The 24,224-nt window shown below is 40.5% G+C and overlaps 1 protein-coding gene across 1 annotated transcript in view; it reads left to right on the forward strand.

The window, feature by feature from the left end:
* Positions 1–9,207: 9,207 nt before the first annotated feature.
* LOC140741479 (zinc finger protein 652-like) overlaps positions 9,208–24,224 on the forward strand; it is a 157,109-nt gene continuing 142,092 nt past the window's right edge. Inside the window, 1 exon segment of the mRNA XM_073071720.1 lies at positions 9,208–9,519. Coding sequence (XP_072927821.1) covers positions 9,498–9,519 — 22 coding nt within the window. The 5' untranslated portion in view covers positions 9,208–9,497.

The following is a 24,224-nucleotide window of genomic DNA, read 5'->3' on the forward strand; positions in this document are numbered from 1 at the left end:
GCTGGTCCTCCTGTTTTTACCACATACAATCCCAATGTGGCCTGTTGGTTGATGTATTTTGCTGTTATGAATGTCATTCCCACAGGAGTTATCTTTTCTCCAGTATAAGTTCTTAGCTGGATATCTGCAGGCTTCAGTTTGGTATCTTTGAAATGTTGTTCAAACTCATTTTGTGAAATGACTGAAACAGCTGAACTAATGTTTAATTTTTCCCTTAATTTTCCATTCATTTCTGCAGTAAACCATATTGCAATGTTTCATGTGGATATGCTCAATGGTTGGGAAGGTTTTACCCGTAATGTACCGGATCATACCCATTACCTTTTGTAGGATGTCCACTCAAAGGCATTGGTGTTCTCATAGCTGGCCATAATGCAGCCAGTAGGCACACTTAACACCACACATCAAGAGAAAATTGCCAAAGTTTATGATGACATGCTGAATCTTCACAGACTCCTGAGGAAGTAGAAGCGCTGTTCTGCTTTCTTTGCAAGAATATTTATATGATGCGTCCAGGACAGGTCCTCAGAGATAGTTAGTTAAACTCTGTCCCTCATCAGGCCAGTGCTTATGCCGGTTTCCGTGGCATGAAGCAACGGAGAGTACAAGACTCCCACCCCCTTCCCCGGATAGGACGCCAGTCTATCGTGAGGTTAATCCCCAGCATTTTGTCGGTACCCATTTTCAATTGAGTGGACTGGAGAAATGTGTGGTTATGTGCCTTGCTCAAGGACACAACACGTTGCCTCAGCTGGGGCTCAAACTCACGACCATCAGATTGCTAATCCAATGCCTTAACCAGTTGGCCATGTGCCACACAGAGATAATGACACCCAGGAATTTAAAATTACTGACCCTCTCCACCTCTGATCCTTCAATGAGGACTGGCTCATGGACCTCTGGTTTCCCTCTCCTGAAGTCTATAATCAGTTCCTTGATCTTATTGACATTGAGTGAGAGGTTGTTGTTGTTACACCACTCAGTCAAGTTTTCAATCTCCCTCCTGTATGCAGATTCATCACCCCTTTGATACAGCCCACAACAGTGGTGTCATCAGCAAACTTGGATATGATGTTGGAGCTGTAGCCACACATTCATAGGTGTAAAGCAAGTAGAACAGGGGGCCAAGTACACATCCCTGTGGTGCTGCTGTGCTGATGGAGATTGTGGGGGAGATATTTTTGCCAATTCAAACTGACTGTGGTCTACAAGTGAGGATCAGATTGCACAAGGAGATTATCGAGGCCAAGGTTTTGGAGCGTATTGATTAGTTTTGAAGGGATGATGGTATTGAATGCTGATCTGTAACTGATAAAGAGCATCCTGATATATGCATCTTTGCTGTCCAGATGTTCCAGGGTTGAGTGAAGAGCCAACAAGATAGCATTTGCTGTGGAACTGTTGCTTCAGTAGGCAAATTGGAATGATCCAAGTCACCATTCAGACAGGAGCTGATATGGTTCAACACCAGCTTCTCAAAACACTTCATCACTGTGGATGTAAGTGCCACTGGGTGATAGTCATTTTAGACAGGTTACCACACTCTTCTTGGGCACTGGTACGATTGAAGCCTACTTGAATCAGGTGGGTACTACACACTGCCGGAGAAAGATATTAAAGATATCTGTGAATACACCAGCCAGTTAGTCAGCACAGGTCTCCAGTACTTGACCAGGGACTCTGTCTGGACCAGATGCTTTCCTTGGATTCACTCTCTTGAAGGCAGCCCGCACATCATCTTCAGATGCTGAGACCAAAGGTTCCTTGGGAGACATGGGGGTGCTCGATGGTTCCTCCCTGTTCTAGTGGTCAAAGCGAGCATGGAAGGCATTGAGCTCATCTGGAAACAAAGCTCTGCTGTCTCCTATGTTGCAAGATACCACAGCTGTTAAGCATTCCTCATCGATTCCAGACTAGTCCAGAATCTGTTTTGTATTTTGTCCCACTATCAAGCACACACATTACAATACCAATGGTTGATATTAACAGTTGCTGTTTGATTAACTTGGTTTACACAGAGGTTATTGTACTGTACCAATGAATGCTAAGTTTGAATTTGTTCAGGTGGAGTTTGTATAAGCTTGTTTTGAAGATTAGGTTAGTTTTTAAAATTAGCTTTAATTTATTTTTCGTCTGTAGTATTGATATTGCAGAATGCTTAAGGGCAATCTAAGAGAAAAAGTTGCTATGGTGACAGTTGTGTACTTTATAATGTTAAATAACTTCAAATATCTACAATGACTGATTTGGGAAGAAATACCTCATGCTGTATGTAGTATAATGAGGTGGAGTTGAATGGATATCAAATAGTTAGGCTTAAAAGTGAATTATGACTCAAAACATAGATATGAGATTTTGTTGCCAACTCCTATATTTGCTTGTACTACACATATTTCCAGACTACATACTGCTTTGGGGTTTAACACGTGTTATGATCACTGATGGATAATAATCCATGTAATAGTGACAATATTTTTCCAATTAAAATATCAAAATTCTTCACTGCAAATGTATTCAAAGCTTTAATTTTTCTTGCACAAAATTTGATCAGGCTGATCTTACTAGCAAATGCTGACAGTTCTGTGATACACTGCTGGAAATTATCAAACTTGGTGATTCACTCTGCAGTCTAGCAGTTGGAGCCTAGTCTTGCTGAGATTTCCCAGCAAAGTGTTGGGGAATACCAAATGAATCCTTTGTCAGGCTAGACAAGATGCATGATCTAACATTATTGATTTCAATAGGGATCTGGGGCAAAGATAAGGAGGCAAAGAAAAGTGAAGTTTTTAAACCAAAAATTGATCTGAAGTGAAATAATTATTATGTTATATTTAAATTACATGCTTTTATTTTATGGAATTTTAATAGTTTTTAAAGTTCCCTGTATGTCAGAAACTTTTAAAACGTTTTAAAAATCACTAGTAGCTTTCAGAAGCTACACAGCTGGAGACAGGAATTTTGTGTTATCATTGCTTTTTAGGGGCATATAGCCAGGGTGAAGTCCTCCTCACTATGCTACCAGAGGTGCTGCCTCTACTTGGACCATGATTTTTCAGGCCATCAAGAAAAGCCTTCTGCATTTGAACAGAAGGCATGTATGAATGTAATGGGCAGTAATTCTGAGTAGCGGAACTGATGCAACATGACTGGCCTTGAGTAATTAAAACACTGTAAAGCCCAATGGATGCTACTCCAAAAATATTCAAAATGCACAGCATTATCCAGGAAGATGCAGCCACTTGAATGGTACCCCATCCACCAACCTTCCAGCACTTCATTTCTTCCAGCACTGGCACAAATAGCAACAGTATGTAACATCTACAAGGTGCACTAAAGCAACTCATTGAGACTCATCAATAATATCTCCCAAATCCACTTCTGCTACCAAGGACAGCAAGAGCAGCAGGCACATGAGAACATCATCATTTGCAAAATTCTATCCCCTGTTATCGTTTCAGGAGAAATCTGCAATGAGCAATAAATGCTGAAAAAATGCTCAAGAATCAGTTTACACTAGAAGTGAACTTATCTGAAAAGTGAGTCGAAGGATTTTCTTTATAAAGATGTTAGACTTCAGGATGAAAGCAAGTATGGCCTTTGTCAAAATTAAGTTCATATACAGACAGCAATATTTTTTCTCAATGTTTCATAGCCAACAATGCAGTCTGTTCCTGTAATGAATTTTTTTTACAAGTATTTGCCACCTGAATGTATGATTCATGCTCAAAAGGCAATACCAACCATTTCCAACAAACTGTGGTTGCATTATCAACAGGATGCACTGCAGAAACGCACCAGGATTACTTCAATAGCAACTGCTTTCCTGGCAACCTTCACCAATAAGTCACATCATAGAAATAGGATTGGTTGTGGGACATATATTATCTTTGCTTTACTACTGTTGAGTCTGTATCTTAGAATTAATTCTAAGTAATTAAGTAGCACCTTTATAGGAATGACATGACCAAAAGCATTGTAGCAGTTCAGGATGGCCTGTGGACATCCAAGAATGCTACTACATACCTTTATATCCAGTTCTTGAACATCTCATACTTTCCACAGTATTCTAAGGGTTGCTGTGCCCACATCTTAAAAATCTTAAGCTTTTCAATTATTATCCTAAATTGTTAGATCCCTCTTACTCTCTCTCTTTATTTAAGAAACTCAAAATGCATCTTTTTGATCAAGGTCTTGGACACTTAGCCCATTGTCTCCAGTAGCTTAGCAAAATCTTTTTCTGATTAACATTTCTGAAAAGGGTCATGGCTAGAAGTCATAGAATCATAGTACACTACAGCACAGAAAAAAGGTTTAGCTAATTTATGCTGAACCATTAATCTGCCTCGTCCCATAGCCCTGCACCCAGACTATAGCCCTCCATACCCCTCTCATCCATCTACCTATCCACATTTTTCTTAAATATTGAAACTGACCCCACATCAACCACTTGTGCTTGCAGCTCATTCCACACTATCACCATCCTTACAGTTCTAATTCATATTATTTCAGCAACCTCACATCCTTGAACAAATAAAACACTGAACTGATCTACAACTTATTATTTGAATAACCTATTTCCCCATTTAAAGTACTGCATTAAAATTCATTTAAATATTCTTGGCATGGCCAAGTGGTTAAGGCGTCGGTCTAGTGATCTGAAGGTTGCTAGTTCGAGCCTTAGCTGAGGCAGTGTGTTGTTTCCTTGAGCAAGGCACTTAACCAAACATTGCTCTGCGACGACACCGGTGCCAAGCTGTATGGGTCCTAATGCCCTTCCCTTGGATAACATCGGTGGCATAGAGAGGAGAGACTTGCGGCATGGGCAACTACAGGTCTTCCATACAACCTTGCCCAGGCCTCGGTCATCATTGAAAATCAATGGACAGCCAAAGAAGTTCAAAATGAATCTACAACCCACTGCAGGACAAAAGTCCTTTCTACCTGTAACTAAAAATCCTGATTAATTACTATAGCACTACCAACTGACTCAATCTTGGAATTTAATTGAATGTTTTGGTTTTAAGGAATATCTGGTTTCTACATAAACCATTAGCACCAGGATCAATAAAGGTGAAGCAGACTAAGTACTCAGCAAGTAAAACACAGGCATTGGCAGTTCAGAATGTTGTTGGCTTCAATTGTTTGCATGATTGTGTTTTTTTTTCTCTTGTGCATTGGATGTTGGTCTTTTTTTTCTTTAAATGGTTTTTTTGGGTTTCTTGCTTTGTGGCTACCTGTAAACAAACAAATCTCAAGGTTGTATAATTTATACATTCTTTGATAATAAATGTAATTTGAATCTTGAAGTGGGTACCAGCACTTGTAGTCTATACAAACCTTCTCATGTTCTGGGCATATCAATATATCCCATGGTTTCTTCCTCCCTCATGTGCTCATCTTGCTTCTCTTTAATTGAATCTATATTAGTCTCAACTTCACCTTGTGGTACCATCATCCACATTTATACTTCTCTCTAAATTACACAAAAACTTCTGAATTCTCCAATGGATTTGTTAGTAATTATCCAATTCCATACAGTCTCAAAGTGAAAAGATTTTCTTTGTATCTACCCAATCATCCTCTTTCAATATTTTAATCACTGTTAAATTGAACAAAAAAAAAATCACTGATTATGGCACACATGGATCCAATACTGGTTGTCTAACATAAAAAATGATGGTTCAAAAGATGGTGCAATAAGTATTTTCTAGAATGGTTCCTGGGTTACTGACAATCTGAAGCTGTAGTTGTCCAATCACAAACAAGAGAAAATCCTGCAGATGCTGGAAATACACACAAAATACCAGAACAACTCAGCAGGTCCTGATTTCGGTCCTGATGAAGGGTCTCAGCCTGAAACATCAACCATACTCTTTTCCATTGATGCTGCCTGGCCTGCTGAGTTCCTCCAGCATTTTGTGTGTGTAAGCTGTAGTTGTTCTCCTTGAAGGGAATGCCAAGAGGAGACTTGACAGAGTTGAGCAAAATCAAGTTGGTTTAGACAGGGTAGCAAGAGGAAAACTGTTCTCCTTTGTAGCGGGTTTAAGAACCAGGAAGTACCTTGCAGATCCTTATTGGGAAACCACAGTCAGTGCAGAACAGTCAGAACACCTCTTCCTGTCATAAGGTGAGCATTGGGAATGGATCCAAATGCAAGACACAGATACTGAAGTATAGGGAGAGGACTAGGTGTATCAAGAAAGCAAGGGTGGTGGGGAAGAAATGACACTGGACAAGACACAGGCCCTAGGAGACAGGGCATGGGCTAGGACTAGAGTAGGAAAGTGGGGCTAGGACTAGAGTAGGAAAGTGGGACCTGGACAAGGAACTAGGAACCTGGACAAGGACTCAAGCCAGAGACTGGACAGGGACCCGGAACCTGGGTCTTGACTCAGGCTCTGGATCCAGGCAAGGACTGGACGAGGACATGAAGCTCAGACTTGGTCTTGATCAAGGGAGAGCAGGAACGCAGAGCCTAGGTCGAGGGGGAGCAAAGCAGAAGCAGGGAGAGGCATAACTGGACACGGACAATAGCCCTGGACAAGACCAGGACCCAGGGCCTAGGCTATGACTTAGCCTTGGACTTGAGCACAGGAACACAGAACACAGAGCCAAGACCCCTCCTTGGGAACAGGACACAGGACATAGAACCAGGACTCATACACAGACACTAAACACAGGGACACAAAGAGACAGTTTCAAGCTCAACAATAGATAGTTCCTTCTGTTGGTGTGGCAAGGCTCCAGTCTCACTCCAGCAGCTGAACTTGATGGCAATACAGGCAAGAACACAGGCAAGGTTGCCAGCAGGGCTACAGGCCAGGCTTCAGAGGGAGGGAAGGAAGGGAACAGTCCCTCCTCAGGGTGACAGCAAAGACAGCCTGACTTACCCAACAGAGGAAGGGACAGATCCCACCATAGGGTAATGGCAAGAACTGCCTAACTTACTCCACAGAAGCAAGGACAGGATACCAACAAGACAAACCAGCAACCACAGTTGAACCCAGGGCCACTTATATTCCAGCCGCAATATGAGAATCAGGTGCCTGTGATTAAGCCCAACTGAAACAACGGACAGCCAGAAGACCCGGAGTCCGGAGTCCATGGACCGGACCGTGAACCGAAACGCAGATTTCACAGATTGGACCATGACACTTCCTCCCCGACTGTCAGCCTTGTACTCCTCAAATTCCAAACTCCAGAGACAGAACCTCTGTTCTAAACTTTATTGCAGATAGAGATTACACGTAGGAAAAGATTCAAGGATTCGTTAAAGCTTCCTTGAAATATTAAAGCATCCTTTGTGACTCCATAGAATCCATTCAAAGTGGAAAAAATGGTATTTGGAAATGCCAAGAAAGAGTGCAGTACCCTCTTTTCCAGGTCGTGGAGCTGCCAGGGAACATTTTAAAGTCTGCAAATTGCATTACAATTAGTTTGCAGTAATAATTTTAATGTATATTCCTGTAGATTGATGCAATTCCCTCGAAGAAACGTGTTCAACGAGAAGTAAATGCCGTCGTTAACATGATATTTTTTATCTCCAAAGGTTTGGACAATGGCTCACTTTAAAATATCTGAGGCCACAGAACTCGTAGGAACCCTTTTCACAACCTCTCATCTCGGTCGTATAGCTACAATTGAGTCGTAAAGTTAGGAAAAGCATGATTACGAGGCTAACACGGATATGGTAAATAACATAATATGCAATCCACGAACCCTATCACATTTGGTTTTTACTGTTAAACGACAAGTTTAAACGAAGATCGTCTCGCCTTTTCAGCTGTGATATCTCAATTCAACATTCAATTCTGCATTATTTCAAAGATTATTTTCGGATGAAAGCAAAATTCCCTAAACACAATCACTCAACAGTGAACTTCAACTTAATAACTAGATTACTAGGTTACGCCTGCAATAAACGATATCCAGAAATTATTAGCAAGTTGAACATAACTAATTTTTCAAGTTTGCATATTAGGGTTACTGCAAATCTTGAAACTTCCTCTGCTTGTTTAAAAGCACACTTTCTGCCATTTTCTCTAGCATTTTAAAATGTCATTCTTGTTTTGAACCCCCAAATTTTAAAATCAAGCATGTATAGGCGCAAAGCACGATGTTTCTCTGCATGTTTCACCTTGTAACAAGCGCGCGTGAATGGTTCTGAAACTTCATGATGGCCAGATAGTTAAAAATAAAAATACGATTAAAGCCACATCAATATTTCAATTTCATTTGTTACAACATGGTTCATATGTTATATAGTAACATTGTAATTTACATGTGTTTAAAATGTAAGGTAGAACTTCAAACCAGGAAACGCATGATTTCAAAGGAAAGCTGCAAAGTGGAAAGAGCTAACTAGGTAAACCATGAAGTTCAATTTGAATATGGTTGAAACAGTTGCCAAATAACTGTGGGAAAAGTAGCTGTTTGCACAATAAACATATTAAATTACGAAATGATAAAATCGATCCTCTGTGATTGCGAAGCATCATCCACTGCGCATATTTATTGTAAATTTATCTTTGTTAATCGCAGTGCTAAGAAACGAGCTTTAAATTATAATATGCTTTGAACTAAGCATCATTGGAAGTAGTTTCTATAAATAAAGTTTTTACGTGTATATTTCCGTGAACTTTGAAGTTCACGGGACTTTGGGTTGAGTATAAGTTTGAATATAAGCTCTTACGGCGCATGAGCAGAACCTGTCGCATTGTGGCTGTCCCCGAAAGGTATTCAGAGAAAATGTTAAGGCGAACAATTTGAGTTGGTAATAATAACAATTAAATTACTTTCTTTGGAGAGTTGTGATATTGAGAATTTCACTGCCAATGGGATATATTTTTATTTTTATTGCATAAGATACTAAGATCTGGGATATCGCCTGCACTTACAGCGAGTGAGTGAAACTTGACCAAGTCTGCGGCAGACGGCGCATGTGCATGGCGCCGTCAAAAAACACGGCCGTGATGTAACTTATGGTGTCGAGTGGTTCATACTTAAGTGGGAGAGGAAACATTGTTTTAAAAAGAAAATCCCATGTGAAACAAGGTGACCAGCTGCAATAACGTCTTTAGGGTCGCGCATGCGTGCTTAGGCAATATTAGGCAAGGTGCGCGCGGAGAGGCAGTGCGCACGCGTGGCATAGCAGTGACCGCAGCTTCCTAATGGATAGTTTAGTATTTGGCAGCGCCCCCTCCATCGGCACCGACACATAGCGAGACTAGAGTGTGGTGGGTGCCTTGGGACTGGCCACGTCGGCCGGGCCTCAGCCAGTCAGGAGGACCAGGAAAATAGGAGGGGGGGGGGGGGGAAGAGTGAGGAGGAGGGATCGTTCTGGAAGGAAAGTGTTAAACACCGCCTTCTCCCTCTTTCTCCCCCCCCCCTTTTAAGTTTGGAGACGGAGAAAAAAACTGTAATTACTTCAGTTTAATCAATTATTAAACAAAAGACATTATTGATAGAAACAGGTTACGTGAATGGGCTGAGGAAGTATGTGGCCGTTGCTTCCAGCAGGTGAGTAGCGAGTGACCGAGTGAGCGATCGACCGACCTCGTTCCCCGAACACTTTCGCGGAGCTCAAACACTGATTGTTGGGTTTGAACAGCGGTCGCGGGGGCAACATGCACTCCGCCTACCATTCACACCTCCACTCTACCCCGATCTGGCACCCGTCGTGATATTTGCCCATCAAAATATCTCGCTACACTTGCAGCTGTCACCTCATTAACGCAAGGAACAGCCATAAATCCTGCCTCCTCGCGCGAAGGTAGATTTGCCAGGGTTTGGCGAAATATTTCTGATGAAAAAAGTCTCACGGGCTTATCCCAAACTTGGTTTGCGAAGTGTAGTCGAGTAGTAGTTTTTTACTGTCATTCATCATTACTTTCCCGCCTCATACTCTATTGTGTTTTTTGCAGTTTTTAATTTCACCCAGTTTGTAAAATAAGCACATTTTCTTGTTTGCACGTCTGCATTTTTGGGCAGGGAATTTTGAGAGCTAGATTATGTGCGTGTAAATTCTGAAAGCTGCAGGAAGCAGGTTGAAGGAATGCTGCTGGGTGCTTATAACCCTATTACAACGTCAGTTTACATTGATTGAGATGTTTCTACGCGAGTCTTAGTCCAGGGAATTGCATTACTGCCTATTAAGATATATACCTTGTTTGACATATTAAGTGGGTCGTCTTTCACAAAGTCTTCACACTCGACACTGACAAATTGTCCTTGTCATTTGTCACTTCAAGTCATGATAAACATGGTTGTGGAAATGTACCACTTCGTCTGATGATCTAATTCGTTCGATTTAAATTGTTGAAATGTTCTGTCCTTGTGTTTATAAATATTGTTTCCTGTTTACTTATGTGGTGGCATTTAAAATTGCACGTCAACGATTGATTTGTTTGATGTGGAAGATGATGGAGGTTCAGATGGTATGTACCAACTTATTATCTGTGAATAACTTGGTGCATTGAGAATACGTCTGCAGCCTTGCACCGCTTAACCTCAGGCCTTGTGCTTCTGGTCGTATTATTGAATGAGCTGTGATATGCTACGAGTAGTTGTTTAAATGCCAATTTAATATTGTGCATATTTACTTACAAATTTAGTAAGTCGTAAGCAGAAGGAACGTTTCAGTAAATGTGAAATTTGTTGAATATTGTAAAGTTTTAGAAATTAGCCACCTCTTTTTTTAAAAGGTAGATCTTTGTTCAATAGATAAAGAGTGAACTGTTCATCAAGCTCAATGTGCCACTGGTAAGAAAATATTAATGATAATATTAAAATTAATCTTATTATCTACAAGTATTTTGTATCTATTTGCTTCAGTGTGGTGGTAACAGAAACTTGTGCCACTCTGTAATTGATTAAATCATTGGCAGCTAGACAAAAATATTTGAACCTAATCAAATAAAGGAACTAGCATTTAAAATTTTATAAACATTTAGGGAAAAAAAGTTATATGCTAGGAATTATGGTCATTTATTTAAAAATTAGGTCAGTGAAAGCATCAATGCCCTGTTTAGCATTGAGTATAATAGAATGAGCATCAGCCAAAAGTGAACAAACTTTCACTTTCACACAGAACATAACCTGAACATGAGCTGCTTAAAATGCTTATCTTTTGGTGTTTGAGGCTGGATTGAACCATTACTTATCTATTTAAAATATTGGGTTGCAATTATCAAATCAATCTAATAGCCATTTCAGTACTATAGGTCTCTGTAAAATTTGTATTATGGTAAATTGTGGCTCTGAATTAGTGTTCTGGTCAGTTTTACCATTTAATTAAAAAGTACATGAAGTTACGAAAAGTTAAAACTTTTTCAAAAATAGAGGGGAAAACAAGTTTCTTCAATTACAAAATCTAACACAAATTTGGTTCTTTTTCTCTATTTTGAACTTTGTATTAATGTAAAGTGATAAGTGAATAGAGTTGATAATCTGGTGTTTCTAGGTAACTCAGGCATGCTCTCAAAGCTGGCAACTGATAGCTATAAAAACACCAGTAGTTTTGAGTGTTACTTGGCTGGTAAAAGCACACTAGTGTTATTAAAATTGTTTATACACTTGTCTTTAATTCCAAGATGAGTTTTGTGAAAAGGAAGTTAAATTCTCTTAAATTTGCAACTGTGATTTGTAGATTGGAAATGCAGAATTATGGTCTATGTGGGGTTCATAGTTACAAATTTGCAAAGTTTTAATTGTCAATGGAATTTCTTTGTAAAGGAGGATAGCATGACTATAAGTTGTGGAAAACCAAGTTGACCTGATTCGAATATGTAGGTTCACAGTCTTTCTGTTCATGCTAACTGGTGTGCCCTGAAGCCCCAATTGAAGATTTTCAGTGTTTTATTTAAAATGATACCGTTGCACTTTCCAGTCTCCGTCAGTCGCAAAATTCTGTCAAAATTGCCTGACCTGCGGAATATCCGGAGTGTTTTGTTAATGATTTTATTTTCCCTTATCAGTTGTTTTGTGAATTAGTTAAATTGTTGCTGTTGAACAGGCTTACAATAATGCACATTAACTGGTGAAAACTAAGTTCTAAAATGAGTTCTGCATGAAAGTAACAGGGCAATTTCCTATTGTAAATGAAAACTTATCTCTGAACTCAAGTTTATGGTGATCTCAATTTCTCTTAACAATATTTCTCTTGAGGTGCAATGGCTTCAACGTCTCTGCTGCTTTGTGATGGCGGGAAGCTTCATAACACAGTAAATCTTTTGCTTTCCTTTCAAGTCCTCTTATAAAATTATAGGTTCAAAAGAAAAATTAATACTTCCACTTAAAAATAGTGGTTTGTGATTAATTGGACCAACGCTTATTTGGGACATCTCTTAACAAAACCAAATCAAGAAAGAAAATAGCCAGGATTCCCTCCATTTATTTGGGACAGTGTGCTGCTTAATTGGGACAGGAGACAGTTGCCATACAGTTTCTAACTGGTGTCAGTCACATGCACTTGTGTGGCTGTTACACACTACACTATGATTAAAGCGAACAGTTTTTAAATGGCTTCAGTTAGTGTTTTGTCACTGATAGTTGGTGAGAAATAAGCAGTAAGACAATTCAGAACTGTTTTGCTCACTGCTGTTTCAACAATTGAGGCTTGTAGATGTCAGGAGTGAAAATGAAATTATCTCACTTCAACTTTAGGAACTATGAAGAGTTTGAATGTAACAATAAAAATGAAAAATTGGTAGATTTAATCATCAAAAGCACTGTTTGAAAGTAGTCCATTATCTGCACTTGGTTACTGCATTGATTTTGCTCATTTGCAGTCAATAAAAAGAATACGGCAGAGTGCTGTCGATAACTATTAGCAACTAATACAGTTTTATAGTACTGTGGTATTTGTAGTGTTCCAAATAATTCTGTATTTCATTTAAATACAAAATTTGTTACTTATTAAACAGTAGTTTGTCATCTTAATGCTTTTTTAAAAACTATTTCCAAGAAATGATAGCTAATTGGGACAGCCACTTAATTGGGCCAAAATGTTCTGGTCCTGATGTGTTCTTGTTAACTGGCATCCTCTGTATTTAACTTTTTGAGCTGAAAGGGGATACTGTTTGTTGTCAGTTTAAGTTGGAATCAACCTGGCAAGTATAATTCCAAGAAATAACATTTTTAAATAGGTGTGAATTTAAAAAGATCCACTATTTAATGTTACAAACGTCGAGTGCATTCCTGTTAATTGTTATCTGCATGCAAAAAATACTGGAAGAATTCAGTCAGGTGCCATCTTTGGAAAGGAATAAACAGTCAACGTTTCATGCCAAGACCCTTCACCAGAAAGGGAAAGGGAAAGGGAAGGGACAGAGCCATAATAAAGTGTGGTGGGGGAGGGGAAGGAATATTGTGGGAGCTTGTTATTTATTTGTTAATAAATAAACTAAAAATAAACATTGCTAATCATACCAAGTTCCTCCAGAATTTTGTGTTGTTCGAGATTTCTAGCATCTACAGAATCTCGTGTTCATGAATTCTTAATCTGCTTGTCCTCCATTAAACTATTCAAATTGCAATGTGTAACCTCTGTTTAGAGTATCACTCATTTCACTATTACCACCAAGCTGGAGGACCATCTGTGATGCACAAAGATGTGCAGAAGGGCATATTTCACATAATAGATAAGCTTGCAATGGAGTAAATGATCTACCAACTAAAGAAGTAAAGTTCATGCCTACAGCTAGTTGTTAAAGGAGGTGAGCAAATAATTAAGGGGGGGGGGGAAGAATTTGCAATAATCTTCATTCAGAAACTAAGTAGAATTGAGATTGTGAGGAAGATGTAAACAAAATTCAAGGCAATTTTGGTATTGAGTGAGTGGACTGATGCACTATGATGTGGATAATTCTTCGGTTATCCAGTTTGGTTGGAACAGCAGAAAGTGCACTGTTAAACAGGGAAACTAGTGTGCAAAGGTACTTGGGTGTCCTTGCAAGCTAATCACTGAAAGCAAGCATGCAGGTGAGCAGGCATTAAGAAAGCAAATTACTTACTGGCTTTCTCAGCCAGAGATTTTGTTTTCTGGTACAGTAATAATGATATTTTTAACAGCTCTGTAGGAGTATTGTATGTAGCTATGATCAAATTAAAAAAGAGGTCCTGCTGAAGGGTTTCGGCTTGAAATGTCAACTGCCTGGCTTGCTGAGTTCCTCCTGCATTTTGTGTGTGTTACATGGAAAAGGATGTACTGATAGTGGGAGTGCAATTTAATAATGTGATTTGCAAGTTATTGCACATACTAATGAAAACTGTGGCATTAATCCAGTTACATATTTCTAATTGTCAATTAGTTAATTTGTTCATAGAATAGATTAAAATTACTCAATTCTCCTTTTAGAATCTGTCCTTAATTTGGTATGTAAATTGGACAAAAATTTACAACTGAACCAAAGGAGTGAATGATTAAAATTTCAGAGGCTAATTTTGTGAAGAACAGCTTCAGGAATAGATTTCCAGAGCTTGGTGCTGAGAGACTGAAAGCATAGCTATGAAGAGTGTTGTGAAAGTTTTGGGTAATGTGCATAAGGCTGGAAGATTGATGAAGGTTACAGCAACCATAAAGGGTGATGTTGGGAAGGTGCTTGAATCAATTTTAATTTGGATGCATTGTAGATCAAGAGAAATCGTAAAGCTGAGATGAAATGAATGGTGTCTGAGGTGAATGGAATTTAGTATATTTTAAGAACACCAGAATTATGATGTTTTTGAAGATCAGAGAGAAGCTGCCAGGCATTTTTTTTAGAATTGGGACCTCTGTGTATATATAACTGCTTGAATTGCAGGTGGCTTGAGGCAGGAAAATGGGAAGAAATTACATTAAAGATGAAGATGTTATTACATGAGCCAAATTTCTATCAAAGTCAAAAACAAGTCAATTAGCCTTTTTATCTTTTATAAACCTGACTCCCATGGCTGTCCTGACCCTACCTCTTTCCACCCTGTCTCCTGTAAAAATGCCATCCCCTTTACTCAGTTCCTTCACCAACACTGCATCTGTCCCCAAGATGAGGTGTTCCTTTCTAGAGTATCCTAAATGTCCTCCTTCAAAGAATGGGATTTATTTTCTTTCACCATTGATGCACCCGTACCTGCATCTCCTCATTTTCTGGATATCTGCCCTCACCCCAATTTCCTGCCCCCTTAGGAAGGATAGCTTTTTTCTTATCTTCACCTCCCACCCCATGAACCTCCACATCCAGCACATAATTTTCCGCACCTTCCGCCATCTTCAATGGGATCCTACCACCAAACACATCTTTACCTTCCCTCTTCACCTCCCCCCTCCCCACCCTGCCAAATCTCTGCTTTCTGCATGGATTGTTCCCTCCATGATTCCTTTATCCCTTAACTCACTCCCCACTAATCTTCCCTCTGGCACTTAACTCTCCTCCCTCACCTCCATTCAAGACCTCAAACAGTTCTTCCAGGTGAGGCAACACTTCACCTGCAAATCTGTTTGGGTTGTCTACTTTATCTAGTTCCCTCTATGTGGCCTCCTTTACATTGGTGAGACCTGATGTAGATTGGGGTCCTCTTTGTTGAGCACTTTCGCTCCACCTGCAAATAGCAGGATTTCCTGGTGGTCAACCACTTTACTTCCAACTTCCATTCTGACACATCAGTCTAGGGCCTCCTCTGCTGCCATGATGAGGCCACTCTCAGATTGGAGGAGCAACATCTCATTCTGTCTTGGTAGCCTCCAGCCTTATGGCATGAACATCAATTTCTCTAACTTCTGGTAATTTTTCTCCCTTTCCCTTCCCTCTTAAATTCTCCATTATAACTCCCCTCTACCACTTCTCCTCACCTGCCTATCACCTTCCCCCCAGTGTACTTCCTCCTCTTTCTCCCATGGCTGACTCTCCTCTCCTATCAGATTCCTTCAGCTCTTTACCTCTTCCACGTATCACTTCCCAGTTCTTATTTCATCATCTCCTCCACCATCCACAGCTTCACCTATCACCCTCTAGCTTGTACTCCTTTCCTTCCCCCCACCACCTTATTCTGCCTTAATTCTTCATATTCCCTCACCTTATACCTTATTCTGCTGCCTTATTCTTCCTTTCCAGTCCTGATGAAGGGACTTAGCCTAAAACATAGACTGTTTGTTCATTTTCATAGATGCTGCCCGACCTACTGAGTTCCTCTAACAGTTTGTGTGTGTTCATGATTTCCAGCATCTGCAGAAGCTCTTGTGTTAGTCAATTAGTTAATCAATTAGTCTACCTTGTCTGTGCCTACTGTCAAATATCCATCTATACTAGTACCATTTAACAGCACTCAGTCTGTAAGCTTCTGTGATTTGAAAATTCAAGTGCTTGTTTGGATACTTTAAATGCTGTGGGAGTACCTGTTTCCCCACGCTCTGCAGGTAGTGCATTCTAGATCGCTGCCATCATCAAGGCTGGGCAAAACTTCCCTCAAATCCCTTCAAGCCCTCTTACTCATTAGCTAGTTACAGGTTTTAGATGCCTCTGTTATGGGGGGAAGCTTTCTCACCATACATCTCATCTATAATCTATATAATTTGGTATCTCTATCAGGTTTTCCCTCAACCTTTCTTCTACAAGGAAAATAAATCTAGCCTATCTGGGCTCTGATAATTGAAACACTCCATTCCAGGCAATTATACCTGGTGAATCACCTCTACATTCTATCCAGTGCAATTGCATTCATTTAATGGAGTGGCAACCAGAACTACACATAATACTTCAGCTATGGTCTAAACAAAGTTTTATAAATAATATCAATACATACATGCTCTTGGGTTTTATGCCGTAATTAATAAAGATCAACATTCCAAATGCCTTTTTTTTTGCCACCTTGTCTACCTATACTACTATATTTGGGGATCAATGAATTTACACACCTGTCCTCAATACACCTTGGGTCCCTTCATTACAACATGAATGTTCTGTAATCTATCCTGGAAGTGCTTTAAAGGTTCCTTCCCCTCAGTCTTTCACTCTAAAATGATCCTAATTAATGTCGGAAAAGTAGAAGTCCTCTACTAACTATAACACTATTATTCTTGCACTTCTGTGGTTTGCCTGCATATCTGTTCTGTCTTGCACTGACTTGGGTGCCTTGTAGTATTCCTTTAGCAAAATGAATATCTACTTTTTAAGCTCTACTTGAATGGCCTCATTTGAAAAGCCTTCTAGGACCTTTTCCTTCACTACTGATGGTCTCCTTGATAAATATAATCTTTTTTGACCTTGTCTATCACATCTGAAGCTTTTATACCCTGAAATGCTGTTGCTGGTCTTGCTGTACTTTCAACCATGTTTTTGTGATAGCAATACTACACTCATGCGCTGATCATCAATGTTCATCTGCCTTACCAGTCATGCATCGAGCATTAAAACAGGTGTAATTTAACTTTCCAGTCCTCATGTTAACTTTACATGCCCATGTCTACACTATGTACTGGACTTAATTCTTCTATATTTGACTGTAATTTGCCACTGTGTTCAATCCCCCATCAAATTAGTTTATACCCTCCCAAAAGCATGAGCAAATTACCCTGCCAGAATGTTGGACCTGTTCTGTTTTGGTGCAACCTGTCCTGCTATTATTCTTTATGATACAGGACTTAGTTCTTGTTTTTACAGATGTAATTAACCAAGGTATACTACAACTTTCTGTTTACCGTACCCTCTTAAAATATCCTGTAGCTACTCTGAAACATCCGAGACCCTGGCACCAGGGATATCATTATATAGCATTCAAGAATTTTATTTATAGCTACAGAAATGCCTGGGCAGACACCTGATAGTACAGATTGGCAACAACATCTCCACACTCTCCATCAGCACAGGTATACCACAGAGCTGTGTGCTTGGCTCCCCTGCTGTACTCACTTAATACTTAAAATTATATGGCTAAGTACAGCTCCAATACTGTTTTTAAGTTTGCTGACGACTCCATTGTTGGCCGAATCAAAGGTAGTGATAAATTGGCATTTAGGAGAGAGATTGAAAATCTGGTTGAGTATTGCCATAACAACCAGTAATTCAATGTCAGCAATACCACAGAGCTGATGATCAACAAGAGGAAGAAGCCAGAGGTTTGTGAGCCAGTCCTCGTTAGGGAATGGAAGTGGAGAGGGTCAGTAGCTTTAAATTCCTTGGTCTCAACATATCAGAGGATCTGTACTTGGACCAGCCAGTAAGTCTTTCTTAGAAGTTTGCATAGATATGGCATGTCATCCAAAACTTTGACAGACTTCTGTAGATGCACAGTGGAGAGTATCCAAACTGGTTGCATCACGGCTGAGTATGGAAATACTACAGCCCAATCTGTCACAGACGAAGCTCTCCCCACCATAGAGCCCAGTTACATGGAACATTGCAAAAGGAAAGCAGGATCCATTATCAAAACCTCCACCATCCAGACCATGCCCTCTCTTCACTACTACCATTGAGCAGAAGGTAGAGAATCCTTAGATCTAACACCACTAGGTTCGGGAACAGTTATTTCCGTACAACCATCAGGCTCCTGAATCAGCATGGCTAACTTCATTCACCACTACTCTTTTCTACAGAGTCACTTTCACAACTCGTGTCCTTTATATTTATTTGCAGTATATTTCTTGCATATTAGCGTTTGTCAGTCTATCTGTTTATGTCTAGTTTTTCATAGAATTCTATTGTATTTTCCTGTAAATGCCTACAAGAAAATAAATTCTAATGTAGTATATAGTTTGCCGCCACCTCACCCACCACATGCAATAGGTAGTTGCAGTGCTAGAGATTTGGCTTTTGCAGCATTTTGTGCCTCCCACACCTAACCCCAATGGTATCCCAGGCAGTATGTCTGTTTGAGAAGGGGTTGGTAATGGGGGATTCCTGCACTACCTGCATGAACCAACTGCTCCACCTGGTGGATGATTCATTGCATTTCTGCCTGTGCAGCAAAATGGTTTTGTTAGGTTGACCAGTTCATTAAATGTGCAATCCACATGTCACTGGAATTGTCCCAATTTACCACATGGTACAGAAGGAGCAGACAGTGGTGTCAAGTTTTCCTCCATGGATTTCCTTAGTAGGACTGAAGGAGTAGCTAATAATGCTTGAGTCTCTATTCCATTCCCACCATGCAATCCAAAGACCCTATCTTTACTGAGAGAATGAAAACAACACAAAGGTAGAAATATCCATTTGTTGCTACTTGACAATTGTTCTACTCACCAGTGCCTCAATACTCACCAAACCCTGCACTCAGATCTGCTGTGGTGTTTTGGATAATCTTATAGTGATGTTGGTAAGTTAATGAGCTTTGTAGATGGAAATACAGAGAGAGGTAGCCTGTGGCAATGGGAAGATAGAGTGAATAATTCAAGAGGGTGGAAGGAAGTCAGCAAGAAAAGATCAGGGTCGGTATTGCTATGAGCATGGAATGTCATTGCTTTGCAGGGTCCAAACAATATTCAATTTAAGACAGTCGCAGGTAAGAATGAAATCAGGAAGTGTGTAGGATTCAGATTTGGATTGTAAATATAAAATGCCACAGATTGGAGAAATTAAAAGTAAAGCTGAAACTGGAGAGGAGAATCTTGCCTCATCAAGACTCTCTGAAGAGAGCGGTAGAAATTGAGAACACATGAAAATTGCAGTAGGCCACAAGGCTCCTCAAATCTGCCCTCATGTTCAACATATTCATGGCTGATCTTTGCTGTCCTCAATTTCATTTCTGTGCCAGTTCTCCCCACAACTCTCAATTCTGTGGTTGTTTTTTCAGCTATCTACCTTCACCTTAAATGTATGTAATTTTTTGCCCTCCACTTCCCATAGGGCAGAGAATTCCAGCGATTCACTACCTGCTGAGCAAGAATTTTGGTTTTAAATGATTGGCCTCTTATTTTGTAGCTCTGTTCCCTTGTTGTTCATTATTGTCACACTAGTTAAAACAGAAGCTTATTTTCCCAGTGTACCATGGGTAACAAACATCCTCATTGCATGATAATTGCCCTTGTGTTGAAAAGAATGATTTTAGTCATGTGGCATCATTCTCAAAGTCCATTTGAAATTCTATCAGTTTGAGGTCATTATTTCCCAGGGAAACTTTAACCACACGATCTCTTATTGATCCTTCTTCATTACCCAAATCTAAAACAGCCTGTATCTGGTGAGGCTCTTCAATGTACTTGTTCTAAGAAACAATCCGGAGACCGAATCAGGAGATCGGTTAATAAAGCTCACAGTGTTACAGCGGGGACTTGTGTGTGTGGCCACTCATGCTAGAGTGACGAGTCCACCACAGAAGAACGGTCTAGCTGAAGAACAGAGGGGTCATAACTGAATGGCCACTACGACCCGACAGAATCAGAAAGCAGCAGAAGGTTTGCCTGTTACAGCTGTTGCATCTCACTCGCTCGCTCTCTCTCTCTCCAACGATTACAACACAACAGCCATAACTACCTCAGCACACATGAACTGAACTGAACTTTATACTCTTCTATGACAATTCATTTACCCCTAGACATCGATAGAGCTTGTTTATTATTGTTCCTACACTTTTAGGTTTATTATTGCTAACTTGTTTTATATGTGTATTTGCATTTTTGATACTGTATTGTGTAGTTTACTAATAAACATCTTTAGTTTTGGTACCACCAGACTCCAACGGATTCTTCTTTCTCTGCTGGTCTGACACCCAGTTACGGGGTACGTAACAAATTGGGGCCTCGTCTCCGGGATTTGATTACCAAATTGGGGGGCCAGTGAATCGGGATAGAAGTCCCTTATCTGATCTGGTTGTGTGGATAACCAGACGGGAAACCAGCAGAGATGGAAATTGACAAATTTTTTAAAGATCCGACTTCGAGGGCATTAGAGGATGCCAGGAAGGCGGAATTGGTGAGTGTTGCAAAACGATTAAATCTCTCAGCGGTGAAACTGGTGATGAGAAAGTTGAAAATACAGAGAGCAATAGCTGAGTATTATGTATCCCAAGGTGTGTTCCCATCGGGGGCATTGGAACTGTTCCCTGAGAGGAAACCAGTCGGGGGTGAGCTTCAGTTACAGATAGAAAAATTAAGGTTGGCTGAGGAGGAAAAGAAGAGGGAACATGAGCTCCGGATAAAGGAGATGGAAGCTGAAAGCCGGAGAGAGGAGGCTGAAAGGGAGCAGGAAGAAGCTGATAGGCAGAGGGAGTAAAGAGAGAAACAGAGGCAGCATGAGCTGGAAATGGAGAGGTTAAAGGCATCGCAGGGAAGAGACCGGGCAGCAAACCCAAATGAGGGGTTCAAGATTGGTCAGGAGATTCAGTTGGTACCTCCATTCGAGGAGATGGATGTCAATATGAGTTAAGTATTGTATGTAATTAGTTTTGCTACAACAAGTGTATGGGACATTGGAAAAAAAGTTGAATTTCCCCATGGGGATGAATAAAGTATCTATCTATCTATCTATCTATCAATAAGTACTTCCTCCATTTTGAGAAAGTGGCTGTGAATCAGAACTGGCCTAAGGGGAAATGGGCTGTTCTGTTACAGAGCGTACTTAGGGGGAAGGCTCAGCAAGCGTTTTCGGCATTGTCTATGGATGAGTCTAAGAATTATGATGAAGTAAAAAGGGCTGTATTGAGGAGTTACGAGTTGGTGCCAGAGGCATACCGGCAGAAGTTCCGGAACTTGAGAAAGCCGTGGAACCACACGTATTTAGAGTTTGCCCGTGAGATGCAAATGTATTGTGAGCGTTGGTGCGTCTCAAAAGGGGTCGTTGGAGATTATGATAAACTGCTACAGTTAATACTGATGGAGCAGTTCAAAGGTTGTATCCCTGAAGGTATGACGACGTACTTGGACGAGAAGGAGACAGAGACTCTGTCTGCGACTGCCAAGTTAGCAGACGAGTATGCCTTAACCCACAAGACAAAGTTTTCCTCAAATAAGAGAGGCAGTAGGGACGGCAGAGAAAGCCCACCGGCTAAGGCAGAGAATAAGCTGGGAGCTAGTGGAAAAGGTAAGGAGGAGGAAAAACCGGCTGGCAGGAAGATTCCCAACTTTACGTGTTATAATTGTGGGAAAGCTGGTCATATAGCATCTAAGTGTTTTGCTCCGAAGAAGGAGACAGGAAAAGGGAAAACAGCAATTCTGACTGGTTGCATTGAGCCGGTCAACAGATCGATGAGGAAGGCAAAGTTAGGTAGAGCCCAAGAGGGGTGTGAGAAGTTTATCTGGGAAGGGACGGTGTCTGTGAAGGAGGGTGAAACCCCAGTTCCAGTGTGGATCTGGAGAGATACTGGGGCTGGACAGTCATTGCTTTTAAGGAAGGTGTTAGATCTTGGTTCTGAGACTGAGACTGGGGAGGTTGTGTTAAGAGGTATCGGAAAAGGGACTGAGGCCGTACCTTTGCACAGGATGTTTCTGAAATGTGACCTGGTATCTGGACCAGTCGAAATAGGGGTGCGGTCGAAACTACCGATGGACGGCGTGGACGTTCTACTTGGTAACGATCTGGCAGGTGGTGACGTGTATTCAGCAGTGAAGCTGACAAGTAAGCCTGTAAGTGCTGAGGACCCGCCCATAGATTCCAAGATTTATCCCGCATGCGCAGTAACTCGCAGCATGTCTAGAAAGGCGGCTGAGACAGGAGCTAGTTTAAATGAGTCCAGTATAGATTTAGCTGAGACGTTTTTACCGACCTTGTACCAGGAGAGGTTAGAGGGTGGTAAAACGGAGAATAGTGGAGCTAAGGAAAGTAAGGGAGACGAAGCAGATTTAGTGTTGTCAAGGAACAGAATTTTGAACCTGGTTCATAAGATACCCCTAGGTGGACACTAGGAGTGAGGAAGGAGGTTATGGAGGCACAGAGCCAAGATGAGAAACAGATGGGGCAGTTAGAAGGTTCAGGGTTGGACACGGATGATCTGTCTGGCTTGACAGAGCTGTTTTCAGTTGAAGAAGTTAAGTGTGTTCCCGATGATATAAGGGCAGTCCTAGATGAAAAGGATGCCGCTACCTTGAGGGAGTCTGCTGGGTTAGCAGATGAGGTTGTTTTAACCCGCAAGGTTGAGTTTACTCTGAAGGGGAGTTGCCCAGAGAGTAACTGGGAGGATCAGGGGAACTTGGAATTTGAAAGGGGAACTGGTATTGAAAGCCTAGAAGAGGCAGATGTCCCGTTTGCTTGTGTTCAGGATGTGAAAGATGTGGAGTCACAGGATACTGAACCTTGTGTGGAAGCTCAGAAAAAGTCTGAGGTATCTGATTTAGTTGAAAAGGAATGCAGTTCGTTTGGGTCAGATAGACTTGGTTCAGTGAAGAAAGGGTTTATCTTGGCACCAGTAGAAAGTGAGAATTCTCACTTGTGGTAAAAGTTAAGGATGAGATGAAAGCTAGAGAGATGGATATTATTGAGGGGAAAAGTGTTACTAGACTTTTGAATAAAGAAAATTTAAAGTCTGGGTTGATTTTAGAAGCCTTGACCATGCTGAAGGAACCGTGGTTTGTTAACAAGGTGCCTGTGAGTCAATTACAGTTTGTTTTGAAATTTAAGGATGAACAACTTGATGTTGTTCAAGGATGTGATTTGGAGAGACAGAACCTAAAGTGTTGTTTTAACCAAGAGGGATCACCTGCAGATGTTAAACTGGAAACTAATAGAATTAAAGATCCTGAAGATGAAATTAATGACCTGCTTAAAATTAATGAGTGGTTTGGAAGTTCAGCAAATGGGCTTAGTTTGGAAAACATTGGTGATAAGATAGCTCCTGTGAAAGGAGTCTGTGAAGGCCTATTCCACACTGGTGAGCACGGTAACCACGTGAGAGTTAAGTGGAAAAGAGGCAAGGGTTGACCAAATGCCACTTTGAATAACAGGATCTGGTTTTGCGGGAATTTGACTTTTTGTAACAAAGCTTGTGAAAGTTAAAGACAATATTATAGTAGATTGACTGAATGTTAAGTTTAAAAGTAAAATAGAGATTAGTATTTGCACAAACTTCTGTAATGTACCACAGTATAATCACACATGTATTGGTTCACACTTTGTAATATACACCTAAACTAAGATCATAACCCCTTGGTATTCTTGGCTAACATAAAAAATAAAAATAGGAGGTTATTAAGTTGGAGTCTGTTACAAGAATTCAATATTAAAATACAACATGTAAAGGGGAGTGATAATGTAGTTGCTGATTGTTTATCCAGATGTTAATTTGAACGTATATCTGTATTATTCTTACAGTTAAGACCACTTCTG

This window comes from Hemitrygon akajei, chromosome 18 (genome assembly GCF_048418815.1).
Source record: "Hemitrygon akajei chromosome 18, sHemAka1.3, whole genome shotgun sequence".
Lineage (NCBI taxonomy): Eukaryota > Metazoa > Chordata > Chondrichthyes > Myliobatiformes > Dasyatidae > Hemitrygon > Hemitrygon akajei.